The sequence below is a fragment of the Myotis myotis genome, unplaced genomic scaffold (assembly GCF_014108235.1).
Source record: "Myotis myotis isolate mMyoMyo1 unplaced genomic scaffold, mMyoMyo1.p scaffold_m19_p_2, whole genome shotgun sequence".
Lineage (NCBI taxonomy): Eukaryota > Metazoa > Chordata > Mammalia > Chiroptera > Vespertilionidae > Myotis > Myotis myotis.
In genome coordinates this window covers 209523742-209542118 of record NW_023416324.1, presented here as the reverse complement: position 1 = coordinate 209542118, position 18377 = coordinate 209523742, and the positions used below count along the sequence as shown (strand labels likewise).

General features: G+C 51.2%; 1 protein-coding gene across 3 annotated transcripts; it reads right to left on the bottom strand.

Annotated features, from left to right (window-relative positions):
- Nucleotides 1-2115: 2115 nt before the first annotated feature.
- LOC118676881 (cystatin-B-like) lies at nt 2116-5373 on the bottom strand. 3 transcript variants are annotated; one of them, XM_036351509.1, is made up of 4 exons: nt 4146-4377; nt 3637-3787; nt 3082-3183; nt 2116-2492 (listed from the first exon to the last, which is right to left on the bottom strand). In XM_036351509.1, exons 1-4 carry the CDS (start codon nt 4220-4222, stop codon nt 2364-2366), a joined length of 459 nt encoding a protein of 152 aa, XP_036207402.1. In that variant the 5' UTR covers nt 4223-4377; the 3' UTR covers nt 2116-2363. The 3 variants fall into 3 exon arrangements, with proteins under 3 accessions (XP_036207402.1, XP_036207403.1, XP_036207404.1); XM_036351510.1 differs by lacking the exons at nt 3637-3787; nt 4146-4377 and adding an exon at nt 5122-5311; XM_036351511.1 differs by lacking the exons at nt 2116-2492; nt 4146-4377 and adding an exon at nt 5122-5373 and having other exon boundaries at nt 3091-3183; nt 3545-3671.
- Nucleotides 5374-18377: the final 13004 nt, after the last annotated feature.

Genomic DNA, 18377 nt, shown 5'->3' with positions numbered 1-18377 from the left:
ATGGAGTGTTTGTGTGAACTAATATAAATTCAAAGTAAACATCATTACATAAAAGGGTATGGTCTTTTTTTTTTTTTATTTCAATAGTTTTACTCATTTCAAACATTTTAACAAGAAGAATGTAGTCCTGACAGGTTTGGCTTAGTGGATAGAGCATCGGCCTGTGGACTCAAGGGTCCCAGGTTCGATTCCGGTCAAGGGCATGTACCTTGGTTGTGGGCACATCCCCAGTGGGGAGTGTGCAGGAGGCAGCTGATCGATGTTTCTAACTCTCTATCCCTCTCCCTTCCTCTCTGTAAAAAAAAATCAATAAAATATATTTAAAAAAAAAAAAGAAGAATGTAAACACTTAATCTTACCTCAGAAAGGCTCTGATACTGTGCTCTCCAGGGGCGTGTCTCCCTACATCACCACGATATCACCACGATAATGGTGATATCATCCCAGGGTGATGTCCGGAGACGCGTCCGCAGGCATTACAAGGAGCCTCTGGAAGATTGAGGGGTTGTTCCTTCTACTGAATGGGCGGATTTCCGCCCACTCAGAAGAAGGAGCTTCGGCCTTGTTTCCGTCGTTGCCATGTTAACACTGCTGCTGGTGAAGGAGCGGAGGGGAGAGCAAGAGAACCCTCCGCTCTTTCAGCTCCGTGGGCCGGCCGGATAGAACTGCCGAACCGGCAGGATCCTGCCCGCAGGCCATAGTTTGCTCACGGCTGGACTAGCCCATCAGCAAGGATTTACATAATAATAAATGGGGAAGTTGCTTCAGCTCCCATTGTCTGGACTAACAGTGGGTGCACAGCCCTGGCCCTTGCCAGGGCTTCAAGGGTCACCAACCTTCCGGGTTCCTTGTCCACAGCTCTCTGCTAGTGAAGACAATAGGCAGCTTCCCACAGCGACCTGCTGGGCACATGGAAGAGCGCAAGCCCAGCATTGGTTCCCCAAATCCTCTGCCAAGGGGTCCCCCAGACTGGCTGTGGTTGACTGTCTTGTGCTAAGTTTTCAGTGAGGTGAAATTCACAGGAAGGAAGTACACCTGAGTCACTTCAATTGCACAGCCCAGGGCATTTGTACCTCCCAGCCTTGTGTAACTGCCTCCCCTTTCCTGTCACAGATGCCTCATCACCCTGGGCACAACCCACACCCATTAAGCAATCACCCATTTCTAACCAGGCGGAGCAGGGCATGGCTGTCAGCTCTGCTTAGCCCCCTCCGTGCCGTCTCCCCTGCCGGTCCCTGAGAGTCCCAGGTGGGAACTGTGTTCCATCTTCTGTTCAGTGCACAGTTGCTTGACTCGAAGAGGGTGTTATGAACGTTTTATTCTTCCAGTTCATGGAGGGACGGGGACGCACACAGCTCACTGTGCAGAGATTTCTCACTGCCGCTCTCCAGGCTCCGCATGCTCACCGCCCACCCTTCCACTCTCCTCATGACCTCAGGACGCAGACAAAACGCCACACGCCCCAGGGGAGCTGAGTAGGTTCAGGAATGTCAGACCGACATTAACCCTCAGGAACACATATTACCTTGACCCTGAGCCACACAGATAGAAATTTCACCCAACAGTCATTCCTCCTATGATGTCAGGGGCCCTCTTTTTAATCTATTTCACACAAACACATGGCAAACCAACCAGGCACTGACCACACTGACGGGCAGGACCCTGTTGAAACGGGCCCTTCCAGAGGCTCAGGCTTTGAGCAGGTGCCCACAGCCAAGGGGATGAGAGGCACCGCCTCCCAGGCCGCCAGTTCTGAGCAGCTGTGCAGCTGGTCTCAGCAACACTTTGGTCCCTGCCGTGTCATGGCTGATACAGAAACAGTGTGACTGAGCACATCTGGAACTCATGGTCTAGAACCGGGTTTACTCAAATCCTTTTACTTACGGGGGCAACCAAGGCCTGCAGACAGGACGCAGAGTCCAGACCTGTAGTTGGAGCAGATTCCTGGGGCCCAGGATTCACCACCCACTGGCTGGGACCTGGGGGAACCCCGCTGGGCTCTCCTCCTCAGGGGGAGGGTCTCAGGCCCAGGGCGTGGCCGTGAAAGACCTTTGTAAACACGTCTATATGGTGGTTGTGGTTTCAGATGAAGAACAAAACCCACAGCAAAGGAGGAAATTTGCAAAAACTTAAAAATGTATTTATTTAGGGATCATCTAAGCCCTCTTGGAAAGCAATTTAGTTAAGATCATTGGTTGGGAGGAAAATCACGCTGTTAAAGTCAGAAGCAGAGACACCAGATTGGTGCAGAGCCGCCCCTCCAGTGAAAGTGGCACAGCATAGAGACGGCGTTCATTTCAGACTCCGACACGCGAACACGTGACAGAGAACCACGTGGTGAAGGTTCAGTTCAAAATCCAGAGCTAGAAATAGGCCAGCTCATCCTGCTTGGTCTTGTTGGTCTGATAACTGTCCAAGGCCAAGGCCTTGTTTTCATGAGGCAGACTTTGAAACACTCGAAGGTGCACGAAGTCATCATCTGCAACTTGAACCTGCAAAGAGGGAGTCGAGTGAGGGGGGCAGGTGCTGCCTCTGACCCCAAGTCCCTGTGCCTGGCGGACTGTGTGAGAAAGGCCCTGAAAGCCTGGAGGCCGAGTTCCTTCAGGGCATCAGCCACTAGGGTGGTGACATTCCCATCTTCCTCTTTCGGGCGTAGCAGATGCCCAGCACCCCAGCCAGCACCCCTGGCACGCTACATCCGCTCCTCAGAGCCCTTAGTTGCCCGGAAGGCTCAGTCCTCTCCTCTATGGAAGCCTGCAGGAGTGCATGCACACTCCTTTTATTTTATTATTTTAAAAACATTTATATTGATATTTTAGAGAGAAAGAGAGAGGGAGAGGTACATTGACTCATTGCCTCCTGTATGCTCCCCAACTGAGGCCAGGGATCCAACCTGCAACCCACGTACCCGCCCTTGACCGGGAATCAATACCGAGGCCCTTTGGTGTGCAGGCTGATGCTCTATCCATTGAGCCACACCAGCCAGGGCTACAGGAACCTCCTTAAGCACCCCTGTCCTGACCCCTGTAAGTCCCCCATCTCCCCATGTCTGCATGAGCACCCCTGTAGCGGACACTTCACCTTGATGAAGTAGTTAGTCCCCGCGACCAGCTGGCTCATGTACTCTGTGGCCTTGAAAGTGGGGTACTTCTTGTTTTCCTTCTCCTCCAGCTGGGACTTCACCTAGGGGAGAGGAGAGAGGGGAACTCAGTGTCTTTCTTCCTGCAAGAGTGACTGACACAGGAACTGGGGCCTCATGTCAAATGTTACAAACTGACCTCTAAGGCCCACACTTTACAGATTATTCCTCGCAATGCAGGACCAAGCCTGTCAAACTCCTGGACGGCACAAGGCCTGTGGCCTGCCTGTGCCTTCAGGGAGGGGCCCTAACCAGGGATAAGAATGGAGGGAGAATGCAGTCAGCAGCTAAGGACAGGTGGGATGCTCAGGAAGGGAGAAGGCAGGTCCCTCCTGCCCCTCCTCTGCCCTCGGCATGGGGCTGGCAGGGTTCTCACTGTGGGCCTACCTGTGTCTCAGTGCTCACCTGTCGTGCAAGGTGCCATGTTTGGTCCACAGGGATCTGACCCTGCGGACGGTGGACAAGCCAACGGGGATGAGTGACACACACAAACGCACATGGGAGTCTGGGAAGAAATGGCCTCCCTCTTGGCCTGTTTCAGGAGTGGAGGCAGGAAAGCAGGAATGGTGAGAAGACCCAAATGCAGGCGATGGGACTGGGCATGTGGCAGCCTCCAGGCACTGCCCGTGTGACAGTTCACTGATAGTACTGTGGACCGGGAGAAAGACGGGCTGTACTAGAGCCAAGGGGAGCACGAAAGGCCTGGGGATGGTGAGGAAGTTGCCAGTTACCACCCCCAAGGGGCCAGGAGACTGCAGAGGGCCAGGGAAGGCCCAGGTCGGACTGGTGGGCACTACTTGAGGAGGCTGAGCCAGAATTGGGGACTTTGACATCCTCTGGCCAGGGCTCCCTCTCTGGCCTGTTCTCCACACCTGCAGCCCAGAGAGCTGGGGGAGTCAGAACCCGAGGCAGCAAGAGGGTGTCCCTGCCCTGTCCTCTAGGAGCCACAGGCAGAGCTCCGTCCTCAAGAACTGCCTCCCAGTGGCCATGGTCACCGCCCTCTTACTTGTCACTTTCAAGTGAGACCAGCAACACGTCAAGGAGCCCAAGACAGCCACTCCTCTCTGCTGAGCTGATGCACATTCAAAGTTCATGCAGCAAGTGAGGAATTCCTTAGGCCTGGGACCTGGGAACCTCGGGAGAGGCTGGCCTCCGGAGCCGCGTGGGAGAGGAACTTTGCCCAACTGGCTCACCACGCAGTCCCTACAGATTCCTCATTTTCAAAGTCTCATGGGACTGACTCACTGTCCTTTACTGTGGTCAGATGTTTTAAACCTCCTGAGCAAATGGGAGGGTGGGTTGGGGGGGTTCTATCAGGTTAGGACAGTGATTGCATACTCATTAGTCGACAGAGCCAAATATCAACAGGACAAAGATTGAAATTTCTTTTGAGAGCCAAATTTTTTAAACTTAAACTATATAGGTAGGTACATTGTTATTAACTTAAATAGGGTAGTCCCAAGGCTTAGGAAGAGCCACACTCAGGGGGCCAAAGAGCCGAATGTAGCTCTAGAGCCACACTTTGCACACCACGGGGTTAGGGAAGCAGCAGGTTTGTTGAACTCTGGGTCTTCTCAGAACCTGAGCCTTCCTGTGGCCCCACCATCCCACCTTCCCCAGAACCTTCGGTGAAGGCCCCCCAGTGATGCCCACTTTACAGAGGAGGAAACTGAGGCACAGGAGTCAAGGGCTCCCCAGGGTCTGAACCAGGCTCTGCCTCTGCATCCCAGCCTGCTGTCTGTTTCTGTGTTACCTGCACAAGGAGCACTGGAATAAGGCAGGGCGGAAGTTAGGACCCCTGCAGACCCTTCCCCAGCTTCACTGACCGGAACCGCCGAAGGACAAGCACACCAGGCCCTTCCCTCCAGACGCCGAGGCCCAGGGTCCCTGTCCCAGCGTCCATACCCTCCGCGTCCCGGCGGGCGCTGCCCCGTGAGGACAGAGCGGGACCCGACCCGGGCTCGGGGGACCGGGCCGCCTACCTTGTCGGCGATGGCCTGGATCTCGGCAGTGGCGGGCCGGGTCTCGGAGGTCCCACCACACAGCACCACGGGAGCGCTCATGGCGGAGCAGCGGGCAGGGAGCTGCAGGCACAGAAGGGAAGAGCAGGGGACACAGAGTGAGAGTAGCAGCGAAGGCAGAGCGAGGGGTTTGACTGTGAGCAGGGCCCTCCCTCTGTCCTAAGTCTTGGGCTCAGGTGACACGGGGCGGAAACACGGGGGGCGGGGAGGGCGGTCCGGTTGGAGGGCCCGGGCGCCAACTCTGGTTAGGGTTGGGGTGGGGTGGGGCGGGGCGGGGTGCGGGCCACGAGTCCGGTAGGGCGGGGGGAACTGGGCGCGGGACCGGCGTCTTGTACAACCTGGTCCCGCGGAGGGCGCCGCCTGGGGACCGCTGGCGTGCGCTGCAGTGCGTGTGCCCTGTTTGGTGTTGGTCTTATTGGCCGCGGAGTCACGCGGGGGAGGTATCCGCTCTGCGCGCCTCCAAAAGGTGCCACTTTCGCTTGTGGATTATGTTGAGCGGAGGGCGATCAAGACCCAGCCAAGGGGTGGGGAGGACTCCCACCTCTCCCTCATGGCATTCAGGGAAGGTCCTGGCCGGGGTGGTCAGTCCTTTGTAGCTTTCTCTTGTGCACCAAAGGGTCGTGGGTTCAACTTCGGGTTCCATTACCCCTGGGGCTCTAAACTGGAGACAACTGATCAATGTTTCTCTCTCACGTTATGTTTCTCTCTTGCTCTCCCTCTCCCCTCCTCTCTCTAAAATAAAGGGGGGAACAAAAATAAAATGATTATATTAAAATCATTTAGGTAGGGAGCCTGGTTCAGAAAGAGAGCAAAGATCAGAGATAACTTTTTTTAATCTGAGACTCACCTGCATGGCAGGGCAGACAGCTGGTTACCAAACATCTGCTCTTCCATCTTCCTGTGACTTGTCCTCCTCCCCTGTGAAGCTGCAAACCCACATCCCAGGCCTTAGCTCTGGAAGCTACGACCTCCGCTGCCACACCCCCTGCAGGGCAGGATCCAGGTGGGAGAGACCCAGAGATGAGTGGGAGCTGGACCTGAGAGTCCCCAAAAGCAGGAGGGAGAGAAGTCTGTGCCCACTGGGCTCCAGAAGTAGCTGGGGGACAGAGACTGCCAGGGCATCTTGAGGTCCAGGACCAGGCCTGCCTGGCCTCACTCCCCAGTGCATGGGACTGCTTTGCACTTCTCATCTGCAAGACCTGGTCCAGCACCCACCTTGCTCCAGTGTGTGTGACCCAGGGACATAGTGAAGGGCTGAGGTGTGTGAGCAGAGGAGGCACAAAGGAGTCCAGTGATGAGATGCCTCCCAGGGCCTCAGGTTGGGGTGGGAGTGGCATTCCAGCTGCACCCCCTCCCCCATCCAGGGCTGGACCTCAGGGGATGCTGGGCCTCTCCCACCACTGGGTGCTGACTGCAGGAGCAGGCCCAGCCTTGCCTTCTATAGGGCTCCGTGCGGAACCCATTAGGAGTGGCCCATGAGCAGGTAAGTGGGAGAGGCCCACTTTTCCTGTACCTGTCAGGGAAGAGCCTGGTTTGTAATTCAAGGAAGGGTGGGAGGCCACATGTGGAGGGGGAGAGACCCCTACAATTCAGTCATAATTGAATGAATGAATGACTGAATAAGGGGCTACATAGCAGACCTGACAAGCTCTGGGCGCTACTTGGTGAGCCTGAAAGTAACCGCAAAGGTGATTCGATCATAAATACCTAGCTGGGCAGGTCATGCAGGTAATCACATCCTAGGCCTATAGCAGGAGTGGGCAACCCCAGGCACGTGCGCCAAACATGGCACGCCAGTAACTTTTGCTGACATGCGAAACCCTCTCATAATTTTCCATTAACAATTTTTTTCTTAATATGGACTTTTTTATTTTTCAGATAAATTCAGTGTAGGTGCATCTTAGATAAATAAATAATTTTACATAACAAGTTATCTTAAAGACCATAGACATGGATTGAGGAGAGAGGGGAAGAGTAATTTCTATGCCTCTGCCTTAACTCTCTCTGCCTTCCTAGACTTGACCAGTGTTTTCGTTTCATCCACATATGCTTGTGATACTTTGTTCTCAGTGATGAATTTTGTTAAGTCTCATAATTGGAGTAGCCTGATGGATGAAAGTAGTAGCTCATTTATTCCTCTGAATGTCACGAAATATAAACCTGATGTAAAATCTCTGTCATCAGTGATGCAGTAGCAGAAGTCCCACTGATAATATCAAATGGAGTCATAAAGTCTTCTGTCGGACTATCAGTGTACATGTATACATTCAAAAATAAATATATTTTTCATCATCATATCCTGTATTTGTGTCGCTTGAATGAATTTTATTATTTCTTCAAGGTTCTTCACATACATACCAAGAGATACCAAGAGATACCAAGGAGGTGTAGCATGTTCTCAAAAAATTAGGGTTGGCAAGCAGAAGCATTTTGAGTCAGAGATTTTGCCAGTTTTGGCACGCACTCACAAAAAGGTTGCCCACCCCTGTTCAAGGACTATAGCTTCCTTAGTGAAAGGCCAATCTTTCCCGAAAGCAGCCCTGCCCATTGTTCGTATGCATCTAGGATCAGATACCTTTGACAAGTCCGGGTGAATTTCTTTCCAAACCCCTTGGAGGCATAACCACATTGGCACCAGTAATGCTGATGCCCATATACCATCTCTACTTACTGGAAATGTTAACTATCCTGTAGTCACTAATGTAAAGGAAGTGGGTGCTTCTCCATTTTGACTCCTGGTAGTCGACATCGTACATGTGTTGTCCCAGCTCCTTGCTGGGGAGGTAAGTGTGGCCTGTGTGTCTCCACCTGGAGAGGATTCTGGAAGCCTCCTCCCGGTGTCTCCTGGACTCCCTCTGTATGACCTTTTCCTGTGCTGATTTGCTTAGTGTCCCTTTGCCATAATAGATCATAGCCGTCCATCCTCGTAGCCTAGTAGATCAATAGGCTTGGGGTTCCTGACACGTGGCCCTTCACAGAGAATATCTGCTGAGTCCATTCTGCATGAACATAAGCACTACATTGTCACACCTAAGAAAACAATTATTCTGCAGTATAATCCAACATCCAGTCCATATGTAAGCTTTCCCAGTTGACCCCCAAATGACATAGAGCTTTTTCTTTGAACCAGGATCCAATCAAGATTTGTATATGCAGCCGAAACCGGTTTTGCTCAGTGGATAGAGCGTTGGCCTGCAGACTGAAGGGTCCCAGGTTCGATTCCGGTCAAGGGCATGAACCTGGGTTGCGGGCACATCCCCAGTAGGAGATGTGCAGGAGGCAGCTGATCGATGTTTCTCTCTCATCGATGTTTCTAACTCTCTATCTCTCTCCCTTCCTCTCTGTAAAAAAATCAATAAAATATATTTAAAAAAAAAAGATTTGTATATGCAAATATGTAAAGGAGTATATCCTCTCCTTTATACAGGCGTTCATTCCTTCCTTCATCCATGACTTTAAGTCTGTGAAGATATCTGGATGATTGTCTTGTGAACTGTCCCAGACTAGGGTCGTGATTGTCTTCTTTTGCACCGTGCTCAGCCTTCCTGTGTCCTGACACCTGGGGTGCAGCCCTGAAGGCTGGATGAGGGTCAGGTTTGACTGTCCACAGGTGCGGCTGCTGCGTGGGAGGCCCCACGCCCTCGCCCGCCCATAGTAGCTGTCTCTTGGGGCGGGGACTGATAGCTTGGACCACCTTTCTTTAGCCCTTGTGCCATTTTCTGATGACTTTCGCCCTGAATCAAAGATTCACTGGGGGCTGCACAGAGTTTTCTCCAATCCTTCCATTTCCTTCTATCTGTGCTCGCTGGCTTTCTTTGCTAAAGAACCTCTGTCATCAACCAGGTTAAACTACCGCCCCCCTAAAAGGCGGCACAGGTTTAGTGACCTTTGAATTACAACTGTCTAAAGCTGTCATTGCGGTGTCCGGCCACTACGGGGCGATGGCGTGCGGCCGGGGAGAGGTCCTCCCAGGCGCCTTGGTCTGAGAGCGCGCCCTGGCCAGGCTGGCGTGGTCGTGTGATGTCACACCGCGCAACGAGCGGACGCGCTGCGGCGCTGTCCCTGGTACCTGGGGCTCTCAGTGGCGATTGCCAAGGTTCCTCGGGTGCAGCTCTCCGCTGAGATCTAGCTGGCCCAGTGCCTGGCGGGGAAGGAGCAGGTGACCCGGGCCCCGGCGGTGAGGAAGCTCCCTGCTCTGGCCTGTCCTCTCTTATTCTCTCCTTCGATGGCCAGCCTCTGTGCTCAGGGCTCAGCCGGTTCATGAGGGCAGTGACTGCCCTGTTGCAAGGTTCTGCGGGCCCCAGCTGTAGAGTGAAGCCCTTCGCAGCAGGGATGCAGCTTGCAGGCCTCACGCACACTGGGCTGCAGCAGCCAGTGAAGCCTGTCTCATGCCGGGTGGACCGCTGAGTGTGTTGCTTGTTGTGAGGCCGCCTTTCTTCAGGGGCTGAAGGAGATTTTTTACTGTTTCCTGCAGAGGAGGAAGTAGGAAGCACCATCTCCCAGCTCGTCCATGCTTTTCAAACCACACAGGCACGTGAGTATCCTTACCCCTTGGGAAGGCCAGAACCACCGAGTCAGTAGCTTCCCCACACAGAAGCCTGGGTTCTAAGATCTAGAGCAAGAGAGAAGTCCCCATGGTAGCTGGTGTCTGCTGGTGCTTAGGTGTGAGACACTTCAACTCGTATTAACTCATTTACCTAAAATACACTCAGCTCAAAAGTCCAAAGGGCTAGTACTCTACATTTTATTTATTTGTTTGTTTATTTATTTATTTATTTATTTACTTATATAAAATATATTTTTATTGATTTCAGACAGGAAAGGAGAGGGAAATAGAGAGAAACATCAATGATAGAGAGAATCACTGGTCAGCTGCCTCCTGCTCGCCCCCTACTGGGGATCAAGCCCAAACCCGGGCATGTGCTCTTGACCAGAATCAAACCACAGGCCGATTCTCTATCCACTGAGCCAAACCCGCTGGGGCAATACCCTACATTTTAAAATTAAAGTGGCAAGCTGGTGTGGTGTTACCAAGCTGCTGGACTGACTCTCATCTGATGGTTGTGAAGTTCCTCAGTGAGCTTTTTCTCTTCTGACCACGATCAGCAGTTCTCAACACTGCCGCTAGCCCATGGGGTCACTTGGGGGTCTTTAGAGTCTTTTTTTAAATTAAATCTTTATTGTTTAGATTATTACAGTTGTTCCTCTTTTTTCCCCCCCTAGCTCCCCTCCATCCGGTTCCCACCACCCTCTGCCCTTACCCCCCCCCCCCGTCCTCATCCATAGGTGTACGATTTTTGTCCAGTCTCTTCCCGCACCCCGACACCCCTTTCCCCCATGAGAATAGTCAGTCCACTTTCTTTCTATGCCCTGATTTTATTCTATTCACCAGTTTATTCTGTTCATCAGATTATTTATTCACTTGATTTTTAGATTCACTTGTTGATAGATGTGTATTTGTTGTTCATAATTTGTATCTTTACCTTTTTCTTCTTCTTCTTCTTCTAAAAGGATACCTTTCAGCATTTCATATAGTACTGGTTTGGTGGTGATGAACTCCTTTAGCTTTTCCTTATCTGTGAAGCTCTTTATCTGACCTTCAATTCTGAATGATAGCTTTGCTGGATAAAGTAATCTTGGTTGTAGGTTCTTGGTATTCATCACTTTGAATATTTCTTGCCACTCCCTTCTGGCCTGCAACGTTTCTGTTGAGAAATCAGCTTACAGTCAAATGGGTACTCCCTTGTAGGTAACTATTTTTCTCTTGCTGCTTTTAAGATTCTCTCTTTGTCTTTGGCTCTTGGCATTTCAATTATGATGTGTCTTCATGTGGTCCTCTTTTGATTCCTTTTGTTTGGAGTTCTCTGCACTTCCTGGACTTGTAAGTTTATTTCTCTTTCACCAGGTAGGGGAAGTTTTCTGTCATTAATTCTTCAAATAGGTTTTCAATATCTTGCTCTCTCTATCCTTCTGGCACCCCCATAATTCGGATGTGGGTACACTTGAAGTTGTCCCAGAGGCTCCTTACACTATCTTCATATTTTTGGATTCTTTTTTCTTTTTGTTTTTCTGGTTGGATGTTTTTTGCTTCTTCCTATTTCAGATCTTTGACTTGATTCTTGCGATCCTCTAGTCTGCTGTTGGGTGTCTGTATAATATTCTTTATTTCAGTCAGTGTATGCTTAATTTCTAGTTGGTCCTTTTTCATAACCTCAAGGGTCTCACGAGATTTCTCGAGGGTCTCACTAAATTTATTGGCGGTTTCTAGAAAATCTTGAAAAACTTATAAGTGTGGTTTTGAACTCTATATCCAGTAGTTTGCTTTCCTCCATTTCTGTCATTTGTGACCTGTTTCTTTGTCTTTGCATTTTGGCTGCTTCCCTGTGTTGATAGAGTGGCTTTCTGTGCTAGGTGTCCTATAGGGCCCAGTTGCTCAACCTCCCCAATTACCTGAGGTGGACACTCTTGGTGCACCCCTTTGTGGGCTGTGTGCACAGTCTTGTTGTAGTTAAGCCTTGTTTGTTGTAGGTATCACTGAGAGGAACTGACCTCCAGGCCAATTGTCTGTGAGAATCAGCTGTGTCTGCGGTGGGAGAAATTCTGTGCTGGAGACACCCTTCTGGGGCAAGACTTGCTTCAGTGGGGCTTTGGTGCTCACTGAGTCTGCCCCCTGAGTGTGTCCCTTATGGATCTGAGGAGTTGTAATCTGGATGGTTCCACTCTGAACACTGGGTACACTGGCTCTTGGATCTCTAAGGAGGTGCTAATTTAGCCTCTGCCTGAGGCTACCCAGCAGGAGAGATCTGCAGATTCCTCTTCTTTGCTTGGGGTTTGGAGGTGCCCAGATGAGGCCCACCTGTGAAGCAATGCAAGCTTCTGTGGGTCCTTGGGCCTTCTTTTGGACGTTCTGGGTCTCTGACCCAGCTGCAGTTTGTTAGGTAATTTTCAGATTGCAAAGGGCCAGGCCTGTCATATGCAAAAGCCTCTGCGCACAGCTTGGGTGGGGCGGGGTCTCAGGGGATCAACAGGGCAGAGCAAACAACGATGGCTGCTCCTCAGGCCTACCCTAAGAGGCCCCACGTCTCAGTGTCCTGGTAATCGCTGCAAGCACCTCGAGAAAGCCGCCCTCGAATTACGGCCGATGCCAAACAGTCCAGTTTCTCCCCTATGAGTCTGGGTCCCCAGAGACTCACCTGGAACTGGAATTCAGAGCAGTCAGGAGCTTCAGGCTCCCTCCTGATTGAAAAAGACAACCACGTCCTCTGTTGCCAGCCCTTTCCATGTTCGCCTCTGTACCTCTGCACTTTACTTCCACACCTCCTCTGAGTTTCAGTGTGCTTTTCTCTTCTCTTCTAGTTGTAGAATTTCCACTCAGCCAGCCTTCCTGTGGTTCTGGATGATGTCCATTTTATCTTTTAGTTGTATTTTTGAAGTGGTGTGCAGGGCAGCAATTTCCAGTGTTTACCTATGTGGCCATCTGGGTTTAGTCTCTTTAGAGTCTTTTTTCCCCCCCATTTTTTAAATTAAATCTTTATTGTTCAGATTATTACATTTGTTCCTCTTTTTTCCCCACATAACTCCCCTCCTCCCATTTCCCGCCCCACCCTCCGCCCTCACTCCCCACCCACTGTCCTCATCCATAGGTGCACGATTTTTGTCCAGTCTCTTCCTGCATCTCCCACACCCCTTTACCCCCCAAGAATAGGCAGCCCATTCCCTTTCTATGTCCCTGATTCTATTATAATCACCAGTTCATTCTGTTCATCAGATTATTTATTCACTTGATTCTTAGATTCACTTGTTGATAGATGCATATTTGTTGTTCATAATTTGTATCTTTACCTTTTTCTTCCTCTTCCTCTTCTTAAAGGATACCTTTCAGCATTTCATGTAATCCTGGTTTGGTGGTGATGAACTCCTTTAGCTTTTCCTTATCTTTGAAGCTCTTTATCTGACCTTCAATTCTGAATGATAGCTTTGCTGGATAAAGTAATCTTGGTTGTAGATTCTTGGCATTCATCACTTTGAATATTTCTTGCCACTCCCTTCTGGCCTATAAAGTTTCTGTTGAGAAATCCGCTGACAGTCGTATGGGTATTCCCTTGTAGGTAACTGAGTTTCTTTCTCTTGCTGCTTTTAAGATTCTCTCTTTGTCTTTTGCTCTTGGCATTTCAATTATGATGTGTCTTGGTGTGGTCCTCTTTGGATTCCTTTTGTTTGGGGTTCTCTGTGCTTCCTGGAGTTGTAAGTCTATTTCTTTCACAAGGTGGGGGAAGTTTTCTGTCATTATTTCTTCAAATAGGTTTTCAATATCTTGCTCTCTCTCATCTTCTGGCATCCCTATAATTCTGATGTTGGTACGCCTGAAGCTGTCCCAGAGGCTCCTTACACTATCTTCGTATTTTCGGATTCTTTTTTCATTTAGCTTTTCCGGTTGGGTGTTTTTTGCTTCTTCACATTTCAATTCTTTGATTTGATTCTTGTGCTCCTCTGGTCTGCTGTTGGGTGTCTGTATAATATTCTTTATTTCAGTCAGTGTATGCTTAATTTCTAGTTGGTTCTTTATCACAGCATCGAGGGTCTCATTAGATTTCTTGAGGATCTCACTACATTTATCGGTAGTTTTTAGAAAATTATTGAAAGACCTTAAAAGTGTGGTTTTGAGCTCTATATCTTCCATTTCTGACATCTGCTTCCTGTTTCTTTGTCTCCGCATTTTTTATGCTTTCTTGGTGCAACTCCTAGTGGTCTCTATGCGCAGTGTTGTTGTAGTTAAGCCTAGATTGTTGTAGGTAATACTGGCGGGGATTTGACCTCCAGGCCTACTGGCTGTAAGAATTAGCTGTGTCTGTAGTGAGAGAACTTCTGTCCTCTAGGGAGGTGCTAATCTAGCCTTTGCCTGAGGCTATCCGGCAAATGGCTCTGTGCAGGGCTTGGGCGGGGCGGGTCCAACGGGATCAACAGGGTGGGCCGGAGCGAGCATTTATGGCTGCTCTCAGTCCCGTCCCCAGGGGCTCTGAGTCCCAGCAACCGCTGCAAACCTCGGAGAGAAAGCTGCCTTCAAGTTCCGACCGAAGCCAGACAGTCCCGCTTCTCCTGTTTGAGTCTGGGTCCCTAAAGACTCGCCCGGATCTGGAGCTCAGAGTTTTCAACTCCCTCCCAATTGAAAACGCCAACCACGCCCTCAGCCACCAGTCTGCTCTGCATGCACTCCGCACCTTAGTATTTGACTTCAGCACTGTGCCTCCTCTGAGTCTCGGTATGCGTTTCTGTTTCCTCCTAGTTGTAGGACTTCCACTCAGCCAGCGTTCCTGTGGTTCTGGGTGATGTCCGCTCCGTCTTTTAGTTGTATTTTTGAAGTGGTTGTTCGAGGCAGCAAACTCCGGCGTTAACCTATGCCGCCATCTTGGTTCCCCTCAGCTCGGGCATCTTAATCTGCTCTTTAGAATCTTGATGTCCAGACCCTTTTGTCCTTAAATGGACTCTGAGGGCGCGGCCTAGGCACCAGCATTTGCCTCCCTCTGTTGCTCTAAGGGTAGCCAGCGCCGAGGAGCATCACTGGCATAGGCACTAGGACCATTGCTAGTGGTTTAGTTCAGACTTAAATAGGCAAAGGATCAAAATATGCTGGGGCGGTGGTGCTGCACAGAAATCACAGAAACTACTTTCTCAACTTGGCAGAGTCTCACTGCATTGGAGTCATTAGTGGAGGAGAATATCTACCTTCTGTACTTTTGCCTTCTAAGGACCTGCAGAAGAGTGTGCTCTGCAAAAGGCAAAGTATAGAGTGTTCACCTAGTGACACTGGAATGAGTCTGTGAACATCAGCCCTTCCAGTGCTGAACCATCTGATCAGCTCTTTGCTGTTGGAGAAGCCTGTAACGGGAGATAAGAGATGCCCTTTGTGTCCTGATGTCAGGGTGTGGGCAGGGCTGGTTTCTCCGGAGGCCTCTTTCTTCGGCATGAAGACGCTGTGTTCTCCCTGTGTCCTCACGTGATTGCCCCTCCGTGTCTGTGTCCTGATCGCATCTTATAAGGACACAGTCTGATTGGACGAAGTCCCACACAGTGACCTTGTTGTGTCTTAACTACCTCTTTAAAGACCATATCTATAATAATAATCCACACTAATAAAATACAAATATGCTAATTGATAGTACCTTTGCTACACCTTAAGCCACACCCACCATCCAAGCAGAGTGACTATATGCACATTAACCCAATCAAGATGGCGGCCAGCATCCATGGAGCTGGAGCAAGCAGGAGGATGGGTTGTCACAATGATGGAGGAAGCCAAGCTTCCCCTCTGCGGCGGCCAGCTCTGAGCTCCACTCAAAGCAACAACGTTTCAATTATAGAAGGTCAATAAACCCCAGATACCTGGTTTCAGCTGGCCGTGGCCACGGAGCTTGAGTGAGCAGTAGTCTTTCCCCCTGGCCGCCCTGGCCAGCTCTGAGCTCCTCTCAAAGCTACAACGTTTCAATTATAGAAGGTAAATAACTCCCAGAGTAAAAAAAAAGAAAAAAGAAAAAAAGGAGAGGCTGGGAGCTTCCGTTGCGGGGCTTGGCCTGCCTGAAAATGGCCCTCAGCCCCTCTCCCAGACTGGCCAGGAACCCCAGTGGGACCCCCCACCCTAAAGGGGGTGTGGCCAGCGTGAAAACAGCCATCAGCCCCTCACCCAGGCTGGCCAGGCACCCCAGTGGGAAACCCCACCCTGAAAGGGGTGTGACCAGCTGCAAATAGCCATCAGCCCCTCATCCAGGCTGGCTGGCACCCTAGTGGGGACCCCCACCCTGAAGGGGGCATGACCAGCCTGCAAACTCCCATCAGCCCCTCACTCAGGCTGGCCAGGCACCCCAGCGGGAGCCCCACCCTGATCCGGGACACCCTTCAGGTCAAACCCCGGCCCCCACCATGCACCAGGCCTCTATCCTATATAATGAAAGGGTAATATGAAAACTGACCCTAACAGCAGAATGACTGTGAATGACTGGTCAGTATGACACACAATGACCACCAGGGGGAAGACGCTCAGTGCAGGAGCTGCCCCCTGGAGGTCTGTATGCTCCCACAGGGGGAACTCTGCTCAGCCACAAGCCAGGATGACGGCTGCCAGTACAGTGGTGGTGGGAACCTTTCCCGCCTTCTCAGCAGCACTATGGATGTCCAACTGCAGCTTAGGCCTGCTCCCTGCTGGCAAGAAGACATCCACTGAGGACTGCTGGTCTGCCAGAGGGATGTCTGACTGCCAGCTTGGGACCGATCCCCCAGGGAGCGGGCCTAAGCCAGCAGGTGGACATCCTCCAAGAGGTCCCGGACTGCAAGAGGGCAAAGGCTGGGCTGAGGGACACCACCAAGTGCACAACTTTTTGTGCAACGGTCCTCTATTCTATAATAATAAAAACGTAATATGCTAAGTAGACCAGAGGTCTGGACGAAGCTGGGGCTGCCAGGGAAACCCAGGTCCTGGGTGCCAGAGGGAAGCCGGTGCTGGCAGCCAGGGGAAGAAAAGCCTACTCTTACATGAATTTTCATGCATTGGGCCTCTAGTATACATTATATACATATATTTCATATATATATATATATATATTGATTTCAGAGAGGGAGAGAGAGAGAGAAACATCAATGATGATAATCATCGATTGTCTGCCTCCAAAAAACACCCTCACTAGGGATACAGCCTGCAATCTTGGCATGTGCTCTGACCGAGAATCAAGCTGACCTGGTTCATAGGTCAATGCTCAACCATTGAACCATGCTGGCCGGGCAAATATCTCCCTCTTAAAGAAAGGGCCTGCCTTGCCCTGCCCATCATGCCCCAAGTCCCCTACCTGCCAACCCACTCTGGTGCCCTACCCACTCCGGGTTCCTGCAGGACCCTCCCTGGGATCAGGAGGGTGGGCTCCCTTTCCTGGCCCATCCCTGCTGGATTGTGAGGACAAGCTCTGGTCATCGATCAGGTGTCACTGCCCTTCTGGGTTCTAATTCCTGCACACCTGGGTGGTGACAGCTCTGGTCCTCCTAGCCCAGCGGGGACTGTACACCCTCCCACATTTTGTAGATAAATCCTCAGGCCAACCCCGGGTAGCAGGCGCTGTGAGAAAGGCCAGGAGAGGGCGGGAGGCCGCGGGATCTGCTTTGTGTCTGAAGCGCCTGACTCTGCCTCTCAAACCCACGCTGACTGCCCTGTGCTGCTTAGCGGTCCCTGCCTGGACAGCTGGAGAGTTAGGGCCTGTGACTCTCAAGGGCGAGCGGGTCCCTTTGTCGCTGTCTTCTAGGTGCTGGAGAAATAGATGGCACTGACCAGTGACTTGAGTGCTTAGTAAAAGGGGTGGGGTGGTCAGCATCCCAGGATGACACAGAGGGAAGGGGCGCCATTACCAGCTTAGCCTGAAGGGCTCACTGGCAGGCCTAGTTCCAGGACCCAAAAAGCATCCTGTAGAAGAGAGGTCGCTGCCAGGAGACCCCGAGGTGGTCCCTGCAGCAAGTGCTGGAGAACGAATGGCGAGGACGAACCCACAGGTCAGCTCCCAGAGCCCAGGATGGGCCGAGGAGAGGCTGGGCAGATGGAAGAGTGCAACCCCAGCATTGGTTCTCCAAATCCTCTGCCAAGGGGTCTCCCAGACTGGCTGTGGTTGACTGTCTTGTTCTATGTTTTTAGTGAGGTGAAATTCACAGGAAGGAAGTACACCTGAGTCACTTCAATTGCACAGCCCAGGGCATTTGTACCTCCCAGCCTTGTGTAACTGTCTCCCCTTTCCTGTCACAAATGCCTCATCCCCCTGGGCACAACCCACACCGTTAAGCAATCACCCATTTCTAACCAGGCGGAGCAGGGCATGGCTGTCAGCTCTGCTTAGAGCCCTCTCCATGCCGTCTCCCCCTGCCGGTCCCTGAGAGTCCCAGGTGGGAACTGTGTTCCATCTTCTGTTCAGTGCATTGTTGCTTGACACGAAGAGGGTGTTATGAACGTTTTATTCTTCCAGTTCATGGAGGGACGGGGACGCACACAGCTCACTGTGCAGAGATTTCTCACTGCTGCTCTCCAGGCTCCTCATGACCTCAGGACACAGACAAAACGCCACACGCCCCAGGGGAGCCGAGTGGGTTCAGGAATGTCAGACCGACATTAACCCTCAGGAACACATGTTCTACCTTGACCCTGAGCCACACAGATAGAAATTTCACCCAACAGTTATTCCTCCTGTGATGTC

Bases quoted from the DNA above. Each gene is read 5' to 3' on its own strand.
- LOC118676881 (XM_036351509.1), bottom strand. From the start codon at position 4,222: ATGTGCATCAGCTCAGCAGAGAGGAGTGGCTGTCTTGGGCTCCTTGAC. The intron at 3,788-4,145 runs GTAAGAGGGCGG...CCCGGTCCACAG, and splicing joins GTCTCACTTGAAAGTGACAA to TACTATCAGTGAACTGTCAC. The intron at 3,184-3,636 runs GTGCGTTTGTGT...CCTCTCCCCTAG, and splicing joins ATTTCTTCCCAGACTCCCAT to GTGAAGTCCCAGCTGGAGGA.